We start from the raw sequence: 13974 nt of genomic DNA, 5'->3' as shown, positions 1-13974 counted from the left end.
AAGTAATAAAGGGGAGTATATATATTAAAAAATTAAAAGAAAAAAGAAAAAGAAAAACATGGGGGATTGGAAGTGATGCAGACAATTACATTGATAGAAGATACAATCTATATGCAATATTAAGCTGATCCATTCCCCCCAAAAAAAGAAAAGAAAAAAAAAGTGTTTCCTTTCAAATTGTATCAATAATATGCATATCCTTGCTTCAGGTCTCGAATTACAGGCAGTTAGATTTGGGTATGTCATTTTAGGCGAAAATTGAAAAAAAAGGGTCAGATCCTTAAGAGGTTAAACACCATGCAATGAATAACAGGGAGAGTTTGCTGCACATCCTTGCTATCCTTGATTACTTGTTCCATGGCAGTGTTTGAGTGCCGTCCAGTGAAATTCAGAGAACACACTGAATGTGTTGTTATTAAAGCTGAAGGATTTAAAAAATGAAATGTGATATTCCAAAAATGTACTCTAGTGTAGTACCTCTTTGATTTGCCATTGATCAGTTGACTTTTTTCCAAGGTGGTGGAGGGGAATGGAGATGCCATTTTTATTAGGGAGTTCACCCTGATTCATCGTGACGATCTTCCAGAGGAGCCTCTCCATGAAGGCCCCAGAAGCCACAAGCCAGAGGACCAGGTGAGTGCCTGACTAGAAAACACTTTGCAGATCTTTCTTTCTATAGCACAAGAAAATACACACAGCATGTATAAAATTCTGCCCAAAATGTCAAATATTATTCATAGCCAATATTCAGACATTACTCCTATACTGTAGTCAAAGTAACATAAGCAAATGTGTGTTGTTGTGGAAAAGTGGGAGGGGTAGGTGAGTCCAAACATGGATGATGATGTGAAATGCCTCATTCTGGGCGGAGTGGGCTTTTGGCTTTTTTGCGTCACTGGCCTCCACTCTGTCAACAGTGATGGCACAGATGTTTCTTTAGGCCAGGGCTCTCCAACTCTATTCCTGGAGAGCTACCGTCCTGTAGGTTTTTGCTCCAACCCCAATCTAGCACACTTGATTCTAATAGTTAGCTGGTTGATAAGCTGAATCAGGATAGTTACAACTGGGGTTGGAGTGAAAACCTACAGGAGGGGAGCTCTCCAGGAACAGGGTTGGAGAGCCCTGCTCTAAGCCAATAACTCAGCCAGCTGTCTGATCTAACAGGGGCGTGGTCACCAAGCATTGTCTTCATAGTGAACATAGTCGCTTGGCTCTACCATCGCTCGGTAACTTCACCAACAACATTTCTCATGGTGCAAATCAATAAACACTTCATTCTAATTAAGTTTGGAGTGACTTGTTTGTAACACAGCATTAGATTAGTTTTTCTGGATGTTTTTTCAGGAAACGCCCCTTTATCAAAATAATAATCTGTTGAGTTCTGCTGCATATTGTGTTTATGTCATCTGTCTCCTTATAGGGAATAAGTCATAGCCCATCCTGGTAATTAATTTGAATGATCGGATAGCTCAAGAGGCTGCACAAACTAGTAAATGGATGTCCTAATCATAAAACAGCTATAGCCAGTATTCAACAAACTCTTTCAGTATGTGTCCTATGACATTTTAGGGCCTGCATGAAAATGCCTTATATTCTTACAATGAAAGTTGTCTCAAATAGGGCTGTTACGGTGACCGTATTACTACCACACCAGCGGTCACGAGTCTTGATGGCAGTCAAATTCCACGTGACCGTTTAGTCACGGTAATTAGGCTTCTCCAAGCTCTGATGCTGCTGATGGTCATTAGTAGCCTACCAAACTTGCTAACTGTGTCACGCCCTGGCTCTGGGGACACTGTTATGTTGAGCCAGGGTGTGTAGATTTGTGTTGTAGTTCTAGTTGGTTCATTTCTATGTTGGCCAGTGTGGTTCTCAGTCAGAGGCAACGAGTGTCAGCTGTGGCTGGTTGTCTCTGATTGGGAACCACATTTAAACAGGCTGTTTTCCCACAGTAGTTGTGGGATCTTGTTTCTAGTCTGTTGTGTTAGACCGTGAACTGTCACGTTATCGTTTTGTTGTTTTTTGATCGTGTCTCTAATAAAGAGTATGTTTGCCTGCAACGCTGCGCCTTGGTCCTCATCTCTGTTAGACGATCGTGACAGAAGATCCCACCAAGACTGGACCAAGCAGCAAGTCCAGGAGCCAGCGCCTGAGAGATCTCTAGCGGATCTCCTTCGCCTCCTCGACTGGGTCAAGCCATGTGAGGAAGAGAGGGGCTTGACGTGGAAGCAGAAGGGCGAAAGGCTGGCAAAAAGTATGGAGACCTGGTCCACGGATAGGAGTGAAGCCCATAAAATTTTTAGGGGGGGGGCTAACGCCGTGGACGACGGGGCAGCAGGAGACCGCGACAGAGCAGCCCAGTGGGTTGGCAGAGGAGGCCGCCAGGTTACGGGGGCCACTGGTCGAAGAGGGGAAGGAAGGTGTAGAGGCACGGCGAGAGGTACTGGGGTGTGTTACCAGTCCGGTCCGGCCCGTTCCTGATCCCTGCATAGGGCCAGTGGTGTGTGTCCCCAGTACGGTCCGGCCTGTTCCTGTTCCTCGCATCGAGCCTGTGGTGTGCGTCGCCAGCCCGGTCCGGTCCGCTCCTGCTCCCCACAACAAGCCAGTGGTGTGCGTCGTCAGTCCGGCACGGCCCGTGCCTGTTCCCCACACCAAGCCAGTGGTGTGCGTCGCCAGCCCGGTCCGGTCCGCTCCTGCTCCCCACACCAAGCCAGTGGTGTGCGTCGTCAGTCCGGCACGGCCCGTGCCTGTTCCCCACACCAAGCCAGTGGTGTGCGTCGCCAGCCCGGTCCGGTCCGCTCCTGCTCCCCACACCAAGCCAGTGGTGTGCGTCGTCAGTCCGGCACGGCCCGTGCCTGTTCCCCACACCAAGCCAGTGGTGTGCGTCGCCAGCCCGGTCCGGTCCGCTCCTGCTCCCCACACCAAGCCAGTGGTGTGCGTCGTCAGTCCGGCACGGCCCGTGCCTGTTCCCCACACCATGCCAGTGGTGTGCGTCGCCAGCCCGGTCCGCTCCTGCTCCCCCACACCAAGCCAGTGGTGTGCGTCGTCAGTCCGGCATGGCCCGTGCCTGTTCCCCACACCAAGCCAGTGGTGTGCGTCGCCAGCCCGGTCCGGTCCGCTCCTGCTCCCCACACCAAGCCAGTGGTGTGCGTCGTCAGTCCGGCACGGCCCGTGCCTGTTCCACCGGTGCCTGGTCCGGCACCGGTCAGCTGCTTCACGCCGGAGCTAGAGCAATCCGCTCCACCAGTGTGCAGTCCAGCTCCGGTCAGCGGGGCCAGACCGGACCAGGGGTACTTTGGGGGGTTGGAGAGGGAGTGGGGATCAGGCCCGGAGCCGGATCCGCCGCCAAGGCGGAGTGCCCACCCGGTCCCTCCCCTGTGGTATTTAGTTGACGTGGTCGGAGTCCGCGCCTTTAGGGGGGGGTACTGTCACGCCCTGGCTCTGGGGACACTGTTATGTTGAGCCAGGGTGTGTAGATTTGTGTTGTAGTTCTAGTTGGTTCATTTCTATGTTGGCCAGTGTGGTTCTCAGTCAGAGGCAACGAGTGTCAGCTGTGGCTGTTTGTCTCTGATTGGGAACCACATTTAAACAGGCTGTTTTCCCACAGTAGTTGTGGGATCTTGTTTCTAGTCTGTTGTGTTAGACCGTGAACTGTCACGTTATCGTTTTGTTGTTTTTTGATCGTGTCTCTAATAAAGAGTATGTTTGCCTGCAACGCTGCGCCTTGGTCCTCATCTCTGTTAGACGATCGCGACAAACTGCCTGGTACTCCGCACTCTATTGTCCCTCTAATCGCTCTGGCATCAATGCAAATGTGATCGAAAATCTAATCAAACACTTCATGAGAGCCCATGAGCTCATGTTGCACAACATTTCTATAGGCTATGCAATTGCGTGAGAAAACAGAGTGATGGCCTCTATTTAAAAAAGGAGGATCCCATCAGCATTCTATAGGCTAGGCCTACTATATTTATTTCTCAACCTTCCTAATATTAAGCACATTTCTTCTCTTAAAACAGGATTATAGCCCACCTGGCTGGCATGAAAATGAACTACGGGAAAAGCGTCCTCCATTTGCTATTTAAGTGCATGTATTTTTTTTTTTACCTGCCCCTGTTTCGAGACAGGTGCATGATAATGGTCCATTCTAAATCAAAACAAATTTCCCACATATATGATTTAGTATATGTAAAGACAAGATTAAATCAAGAATAGTGTGATGGGGATATATATCACTTGTGAATGATATATTTTCACTTGTGAATGACGCCCAGCTTAAGGCAAACAGCACATGCTTTTTTTTACGACTTTTTCAAATCATAGTCACACACCTCATGTAGCCTAGCCCAAAGGCCTATATGTTTTGATAAGGTTTGTATCACAACTAAAGTGGCCAAATAACTTATTAAAATGAATCACATTAATCCGCTTTACAACAGGTGTACAGCCTAACTGGCATAAATACGCAGCGCGTCAGTTTAAAGTTTGAGGAAGATCATTTTCACCATTAAAATTCACCTTTATAATGAAAGCATTACATGCATAATCGCATTTGTGGTCACTTTTGAGAATGGTGTTTTCCTGCTAATGGAACATTCACACTTATAGCCTACTGCCGTGTGCGCATTGCTGCACTTATAATGTGAAGAAATAGCCTAATAGTTTATCAACATTTTAAGCTAAACATTCTCATCTGTTGCTTAAAACAGTTTTTTTGATTCAAGTGGTTGTATTAATTTGGGATCTATCGTATAAAACTATGTTTAGAATATTTATTTATTGCACAGAATAGGTCAACTTTGGGGGATAGTAGATTGATATAGGCTAGTGCTTTTGCTGTTCGTTACTCATCTTGTTGGCTGTCGAAAAGTAAATGTGAACAGTTTTTTAGTTTAATATGCGCCTCGGAATTGGATGAGGATTCGTGCAGTTGCATCCCCAATGTGTCTGTCTTCTCTTGTAGCCTGTGAGAAAGACCTGATCACCTGACTGAGAGCCATGTGAATGAGAGGTGCTTCGGCACCCATCAGGGAGAAGGGAATTGTAATTATTATATTCAGCCCAAGGGAACAACAGCTACTGGCCGCAAAAGGCATGGATTTTTTAAAAAGGGATTATGGCCACACAAAGGGGATGCAGCCGGGAAATCCGAGGCATTATCAAGTGCTTGTCAAATTGTGAATGAGAGACTGATGAAGTGTGTACAGCCTGCGCAAAAAACAAAGCAGAGCTCATGCCTTTTTTATTTAACCTTTATTTAACTAGGCAAGTTAGTTAAGAACAAATTCTTATTTACAATGACGGTCTACCCCAGCCAAACCCAGATGATGCTGGGCCAATTGTGCGCCGCCCTATGGGACTCTCAATCACGGCTGGGTTATGATACAGCCTGTAATCGAACCAGGGTCTGTAGTGACGCCTCTAGTACTGAGCTGCAGTGCCTTAGACGGCTGTGCCACTCGGGAACCTTGCAAGCAACTTTTTTGCATCATGCAGCCTTAGAATGTATTACAAATCAAAACATATAGCTCAACATTTGTATCACAACTAAAGTTACATAAATAACTCTACATTTAGCATATAGGAGTACCTGTTTCTCTTTTAACCGCTCAACACAGAATAGCAGCACGCGCGCACTCCCTCAAATCATTTGGAGAAAATATCGTTTCTATTTTATTCAGCTATGTTCAATTGTATTCTTCATACTATAAAATAATGCCACTGAATTCTAAGCTAATCGTGTCTGCTAAATGAATTACCGTAGCCCACAGCTATATGGCATAGCCAAATCAGGGCATAACATAAGGAAAAATCGTATTTCACTTAGCAGTCTAAAGTGGCGTCCTCTCCTTCCAAAAATATATATTCAGCTGTTGAGTCTAAACTATATTCACTAAGTCCTCATCTACTAGTTCTATGACACTTTCCAGGTCGATTTCTGCTATAATCTCGTCCAACTCTGTATACCTGGACTTTGATTTAGCTTTTTCAGTATTAGTAGCCATATTGTACTTTCAAAATTTGCAGAAAACTTTGTTTACTAAATACAGCTGTGCGTAACGCGATGCACCACTTTCTTGTGTAGATTTCCAATGGACACTAAACTGCATTGCGCGCGTGCTTAATACACAGGCTTTTCCTCAGACAAAGGACCATCTCATACTCCTGTAAAACCCAGCTCATTGGCTATCTAGCTAGCTATGTTCCAAAACGATAGGTGGTCATTGGACCAAGATACAGTCAATTTATTGTTACATGTTAAATACTGTTGAAATGATATAGCTACAGGTTCATCTGCCTCACCTAAAGCACATTCTTGTGGGAAGCTGCTATAGACCACCAAGTGCTAACAGTCAGTATCAGGATAACATGTGGGTGCTGTTTAGTTAGAACTTCAGTGCGGCTTTTGACATTATCGATCATAGTCTGCTGCTGGAAAGAACGTATGTGTTATGGCTTTACACCTCCTGCTATAATGTGGATAAAGAGTTAGAAACAGCCAATCAAATTCTCTCAGCCAATCATCAGTAATTTGTGTAAGTGCCAAGCTTGTTGAATGTCCTTCCCTATAAGCGTGCTGAAAGCCTGCTGTCTATTTGTTTACCTTAAAATAGCATTGTATCTGGTCAAACACAATTTTTTCCAAAAGTTTACTAAGGGTTGGTAACAGGTTGATTGGTTGGCTATTTGATGCAGTAAAGGGGGCTTAACAACTATTGGGTAGTATAATTACTCTTGCCTCCCTCCAGGCCTGAGGGCACACACTTTCTATTAGGCTTAGACTGAAGATATGGCAAATACTGTAGGAGTGGCAATATTGTCCACTATTATCCTCAGTAATTTTCCATCCAAATTGTCAGACCCCGGAGGTTTGTCATTGTTGATAGACAACAATAATTTGTTCAATTCTTCCACACTCACTTTACGGATTTCAAAATTACAATAATTGTCTTTCATAATAATAATAACAACAACGTAACTTATGTAACATATACTGTGTCTGTAAAACCTATATAGGTTATAGTTAATAACTTTTGTGAAAGAGTACAGTTTGAAAAATATGGCAAATAGAAATCAAACCATATGGACATCAGAAATAGATGGGAGAGGTTGAAGGTAGAGGAAGGACAGGAGTAAAAACAAACAAAATATATATATTATAAAATAGACTGTGTCCATAAAATATATATAGTATGTATAAGCTGAAAGTAGAGACCTAAGCGTTGTTGTTCACTTGTTTACTCCAATTAGGGGAGGGGTGGTACGGTTAGAAAGTAATAAAGGAAAATATATTTAAAAAATAGGAATGAGTATATATATATGCATGTATATGTATTTATATGTATGTATGTATGTATGTATGTATGTATCACGGTTTCGGCCGAGGCTGCTCCTTCTCCTTGTTCGGGCAGGCTTCGGCGGTCGTCGTCCCCGGAGTACTAGCTACCACCGTTCGATGTTTCATGTTTGTTTGGTTTTGTCTGGTTGTACACCTGTCCCTTGTTAGTCTTTGATTTTGTTTCCTATTTAGTTATCGTGTGTTGGGTCAGGTGTTATGTGTGATTATTATTGTCAGCTGTTGCCATTGAGGAGTTTCCTCTCTCATAACTTTGTATTTGAGAGTTCGCACTGCGTGCGCTTTTTTCTTGTATTTCGCACTGTTGTTGTTGTGCGTAATTGTTCGTGCCACCCGGTTGGGTTGGCGACTCATTCCTGTTTTTGGATATACTAAAGTCTGTTGACGAACACCCTGGTTCCTGCGCTTGATTCCCTGCACCACATCCACACGCAGCGTTCTGACAGAATCACACATCCCACTATGGAATCAGCAGGAGCAGCCGCGCCAACGGACATTATGGAAGACCGTCTTCGTGGGCAGGAGGACAGGATCAACCAGATCGGTCACGCCCTGGATCAGGTGATGAACACTCTCCACCGATGGGAGACCAGCGGGGTACCCACGCCCCCACCTACCGGACCATCCCCATCGGTCAGTCCTCCTGTCCCCCTTCCGGAACCCAGCGGGATTCGGCTCTCCCTCCCGAGGGCGTACGACGGCTCCGCTGCCGGGTGTCAAGGGTTCTTGCTGCAAGTGGAGCTCTACCTCGCCACCGTACACCCGGCTCCCTCGGGACACGAGAGCGTCTCCGCCCTCATCTCCTGTCTCACCGGCAAGGCGTTGGAGTGGGCCAACGCCGAATGGAGGAGAATAGACGCCGCTACTGTTACCTATGCGGAGTTCTCCCGCCGCTTCCGTGCCGTGTTTGACCATCCACCGGAGGGGAAGGCGGCGGGGGAGCGTCTGTTCTACCTCCGACAGGGGATGAGGAGCGCACAGGTTTTTGCGTTGGAGTTCCGGACTCTAGCGGCAGATGCAGGGTGGAATGAGCGGGCCCTCATAGACCACTTCCGCTGCAGCCTCCGGGAGGACGTCCAGAGAGAGTTGGCGTGCAGGGATACCACCTTGTCGTTTGACCAGCTGGTCGACATGGCCATTCGGCTGGACACCCTGCTCGCTACCCGTGGACGTCCCGGGTGGGGGTTGCCCATTCCACCTTCCAGCACCTCCGAGCCGAGCCCTATGGAGCTCGGAGGTGCTGGCGCTAGGGAACGGAGGAGTAGGAACCCGAGGGGGGCCGTTCCCTGCACCAACTGTGGCCGTGGAGGGCACACCGCGGCTAGGTGTTGGGGAGGGTCTCCTGGTGGAGGTGAGGTCAGGCCAGGCATTGGGGAGTCCTCCCAGGTGAGTAGGCGCCCTACTTACCCAGAGCTTTCTGTCGTTCACCTAACCTTGCCTGTTTGTTTTCCACAGGTTGCACCTCGTTCCCAGCATAAGGCGCTGGTAGATTCAGGCGCAGCTGGGAATTTTGTAGATCGCCAGTTCTGTGTAAAGTTAGGGATTCCCCTCCGTCCCGTTGATAAGCCTTTCCCTGTACATGCCCTAGATAGCCGTCCGTTAGGATCTGGGTTGATTAGGGAGGTCACAGCGCCTCTTAAGATGGTGACGCAGGGGGGTCATGAGGAGACGATTCAGCTCTATCTGATTGACTCTCCTGCGTATCCGGTGATACTGGGGCTTCCCTGGTTAATTACCCATGACCCTACTATTTCGCGGCGAGAGAAAGCTCTTACAGGGTGGTCTGCTCAGTGTGTGGGGCTGTGTCTGGGTGTTTCCATAGGGGCGACCTCGGTGGAGAGTCCGAATCTAATGCCAGCACTGCAGATTCCCCCTGAGTATGAGGATTTGAAACTGGTGTTCAGTAAGACTAGGGCGGCGCAGCTGCCGCCTCATAGACAGGGGGATTGTGCGATAGATCTCCAGTCAGGAGCAGCCCTCCCGCGGAGCCATGTGTATCCCTTGTCCCAAGAGGAGAGGAAGGCAATGGAAACTTACATCGCCGAGTCTCTGAGACAGGGATACATACGGGCCTCCACTTCACCCGCTTCCTCAAGCTTCTTTTTTGTGAAGAAAAAAGATGGAGGTCTGCGCCCGTGTATTGATTACCGCGGTCTCAATCAGATTACAGTGAAGTACAGCTATCCACTTCCTCTGATTGCGACTATGACGGAGTCATTACACGGTGCTCAGTTCTTCACAAAATTGGATCTTAGGAGCGCATATAACTTGGTGCGCATTAGAGAGGGCGATGAATGGAAGACAGCATTTAGCACGACCTCCGGTCATTACGAGTATCTCGTCATGCCATATGGGTTAATGAATGCTCCCTCAGTCTTCCAATCCTTTGTAGATGAGATTTTCCGGGACATGCAGGGGCAGGGAGTAGTCGTGTACATAGACGATATTCTGGTGTACAGTTCTACCCGAGCTGAGCATGTAGCCCTGGTGCGCCGAGTGTTGAGGAGGCTGTTGGAGCATGACCTATATGTCAAGGCAGAGAAATGTCTGTTCTTTCAGAAGTCGGTCTCCTTTTTGGGTTATCAATTGTCTGCGTCAGGGGTGAAGATGGAGGTTGACCGGGTGTCAGCTGTGCGTAATTGGCAAACCCCAACCACTGTGAAAGAGGTGCAACAGTTCTTGGGCTTTGCGAATTATTACCGGAGGTTTATCCGGGGTTTTGGACAGGTGGCAGTTGAAGGGGGGTCCGGTGCGCTTGCAGTGGTCAGCTGAGGCGGACAGGGCTTTTGGGAGACTGAAGGACCTGTTTACCTCAGCGCCGGTGTTGGCGCATCCGGATCCCGCTTTACCGTTCCAGGTAGAGGTTGACGCGTCCGAGGCTGGTATTGGGGCCGTTCTCTCACAACGGTCTGGCACACCACCTAAACTCCGCCCCTGTGCTTTTTATTCTAAGAAGCTCAGTCCGGCGGAGCGGAATTATGACGTAGGGGACAGGGAGCTGTTAGCCGTGGTACAGGCCCTAAAGGTGTGGAGGCATTGGCTTGAGGGGGCTCAACACCCTTTCCTCATTCTAACTGACCACCGTAACCTGGAATACATCCGGGCAGCTAGGAGACTGAATCCTCGCCAGGCCCGCTGGACTATGTTTCTAGCCCGGTTTGTGTTTAAAATCACTTACATCCCTGGGTCCCAGAACGGGAAGGCAGATGCCCTGTCTCGGCGATATGACACGGAGGAGAGGTCCGTTGAGCCCACTCCCATACTACCGAAGTCTTGTCTGGTTGCACCGGTGGTATGGGAGGTCGATGCCGAGATCGAGCGGGCGTTACGCACCGACCCAAGTCCTCCCCAGTGTCCTGTGGGTCGGACGTACGTTCCGCTCGAGGTACGCGATCGCCTCATTTATTGGGCTCATACGTCCCCCTCCTCTGGACATCCAGGTATCGGCCGGACAGTTCACTGCCTTAGCACTAAGTACTGGTGGCCAACGTTAGCCAGGGATGTGAGGATTTATGTCTCCTCCTGTTCGGTGTGTGCCCAGTGTAAGGCGCCCAGACATTTTCCCAGGGGTAAGCTACAACCCCTGCCCGTTCCACAACGACCCTGGTCCCACCTCTCGTGGATTTTGTTACAGACCTTCCCCTCTCACAGGGGAATACTACCATCCTGGTCGTTGTGGATCGGTTCTCGAAGGCCTGTCGTCTCCTACCCATGCCGGGTCTACCTACTGCCCTACAGACCGCTGAGGCTCTGTTTACCCATGTCTTCCGGCATTACGGGGTACCCGAGGATATAGTGTCTGATCGAGGCCCCCAGTTCACCTCCAGAGTGTGGAGAGCGTTTATGGAACGGTTGGGGGTTTCGGTGAGCCTTACCTCGGGTTACCACCCGGAGAGTAATGGGCAGGTTGAACGTGTCAACCAGGATGTGGGGAGGTTTCTGAGGTCTTATTGCCAGGACCGGCCGGAGGAGTGGGCGAGATACGTTCCGTGGGCCGAGATGGCGCAGAACTCTCTCCGCCACTCCTCCACCCAACTAACCCCTTTCCAGTGTGTGTTAGGGTACCAGCCGGTTCTGGCACCTTGGCACGAGAGCCAGATCGAGGCCCCTGCGGTGGATGAGTGGGTGCGGCGCTCGGAGGAGACGTGGAACGCTGCCCACGTTCACCTGCAGCGGGCCATCCGTCGGCATAAGACGAGCGCCGATCTCCACCGCAGTGAGGGGCCTGTGTACGCACCTGGAGATCGAGTCTGGCTCTCGACCAGAAACCTGCCCCTCCGCCTGCCCTGCCGGAAGCTGGGTCGGCGGTTTGTGGGGCCATTTAAAGTCCTGAGGAGGTTGAACGAGGTGTGTTACAGGTTAGAACTGCCTATTGAGTACAGGAATATTAACCCCTCGTTTCATGTGTCTCTCCTCAGGCCGGTGGTAGCTGGTCCACTCCAGGATTATGAGATAGAGGAGATTCCTCCGCCCCCGTTGGACATCGAGGGGGCTCCGGCGTACACTGTGAGGTCCATCCTTGATTCGAGACGCCGGATGGGGGGTCTCCAATATCTCGTGGAGTGGGAGGGGTACGGCCCGGAGGAGCGGTGCTGGGTGCCGAGGAGGGACATATTAGACCTGTCCCTGCTGACCGAGTTCCATCGGGGTCATCCTACGCGCCCTGCTCCGCGTCGTCCTGGTCGTCCCCGAGGCCGGGATCGGCGCACGGCTGGAGCCGCGCGTCAAGGGGGGGGGGTACTGTCACGGTTTCGGCCGAGGCTGCTCCTTCTCCTTGTTCGGGCAGGCTTCGGCGGTCGTCGTCCCCGGAGTACTAGCTACCACCGTTCGATGTTTCATGTTTGTTTGGTTTTGTCTGGTTGTACACCTGTCCCTTGTTAGTCTTTGATTTTGTTTCCTATTTAGTTATCGTGTGTTGGGTCAGGTGTTATGTGTGATTATTATTGTCAGCTGTTGCCATTGAGGAGTTTCCTCTCTCATAACTTTGTATTTGAGAGTTCGCACTGCGTGCGCTTTTTTCTTGTATTTCGCACTGTTGTTGTTGTGCGTAATTGTTCGTGCCACCCGGTTGGGTTGGCGACTCATTCCTGTTTTTGGATATACTAAAGTCTGTTGACGAACACCCTGGTTCCTGCGCTTGATTCCCTGCACCACATCCACACGCAGCGTTCTGACAGTATGTGTATATGTATCTCTTTACATTTGTATGTATACAGTACCATTCAAAAGTTTGGACATACCTACTCATTCAAGGGTTTTTCTTTATTTTTACTATTTTCTACATTGTAGAATAATAGTGAAGCCATCAAAACTATGAAATAACACATATGGAATCATGTAGTAACCAAAAAAGTGTTAAACAAATCAAAATATATTATATATTTTAGATTCTTCAAAGTAGCCACCCTTTGCCTTGATGACAGCTTTGCAAACTCATGAAATTCTCTCAATCAGCTTCATGAGGTAGTCACCAGGAATGCATTTCAATTAACAGGTGTGCCTTCTTTAAAGTTAATTTGTGGAATCTTTTTCCTTCTTAATGCGATTGATCCAATCAGTTTTATTTTTATGACCAGGTAGGGGGGGTATACAGAAGATAGACCTATTTGGTAAAATACCAAGTCCACATTATGGCAAGAACAGCTCAAATAAGCAAAGAGAAACAACAGTCCATAATTACTTTAAGACATGAAGATCAGTCAATACTTAACATTTCAAGAACTTTGACAGTTTCTTCAAGTGCAGCCGCAAAAACCATTAAGCGCTATGATGAAACTGGCTCTCATGAGGACCGCTACAGGAAGGGAAGACCCGGAGTCACATCAATTTTTCACAGGGGACTGTGTGAATCAGTCCTTCATGGTCGAATTGCTGCAAAGAAACCACTACTAAAGGACACCAATAATAAGAAGAGACCTGCGTGGGCCAAGAAACACAAGCAATGGAAATTAATCCTGTGGAAATTAGTCATTTGGTCTGGAGTCAAATTGGACAATTTTGGTTCAAACCGCAGTGTCTTTGTGAGACGCAGTGTGAGTGAACGGATGATCTCCGCATGTGTAGTTCCCACTGTAAAGCATGGTGGAGGAGGTGTTATGTTGTGGGGATGCCTTGCTGGTGACACTGTCTGTGATGTATTTAGAATTCAAGGCACACTTATACATCATGGCTACCACAGCATTCTGCAGTGATACGCTATCCCATCTGGTTTGGGCTTAGTGGGACTATCATTTGTTTTTCAACAGGATAATGACCCAACACACCTCCAGGCTGTGTAAGGCTATTTTACCTAGAAGGAGAGTGATGGAGTGCTGCATCAGATGACCTGGCCTCCACAATCCCCCAACCCAATTGAGATGGTTTTTGGATGAGTCGGACGGCAGAGTGAAGGAAAAACAGCCAACAAGTGCTCAGCATATGTGGGAACTCCTTCAATACTGTTGGAAAAGCACTCCAGGTGAAGCTGGCTGAGAGAATACCAAGAGTGTGCAATGCTGTCATCAAGGCAAAGGGTGGCTATTTGAAGAATCTCAAATATAAAATATATTTTGATTTGTTTAACACTTTTATGGTTACTACATGATTCCATATGTGTTATTTCCTGATGGAAAAAAACT

The 13974-nt window shown here is 48.3% G+C and overlaps 1 protein-coding gene across 1 annotated transcript in view; it reads left to right on the top strand.

The window, feature by feature from the left end:
- Nucleotides 1–357: 357 nt before the first annotated feature.
- The window catches only part of LOC311132520 (ADAMTS-like protein 1), a gene marked incomplete at both ends in the record, with an annotated part of 305351 nt that continues 291734 nt past the window's right edge, over nt 358–13974 (top strand). Inside the window, 2 exons of the mRNA XM_084165793.1 lie at nt 358–381; nt 517–633. Coding sequence (XP_084021919.1) covers nt 358–381; nt 517–633 — 141 coding nt within the window. The remainder of the gene's footprint in view (nt 382–516; nt 634–13974) is intronic.

The sequence above is a fragment of the Coregonus lavaretus genome (assembly GCF_964263955.1).
Source record: "Coregonus lavaretus genome assembly, chromosome: 7".
Classification (NCBI taxonomy): Eukaryota; Metazoa; Chordata; class Actinopteri; order Salmoniformes; family Salmonidae; genus Coregonus; species Coregonus lavaretus.
Note: the sequence above shows the minus strand (reverse complement) of the source record. Positions and strands in the feature narration are given on the sequence as shown.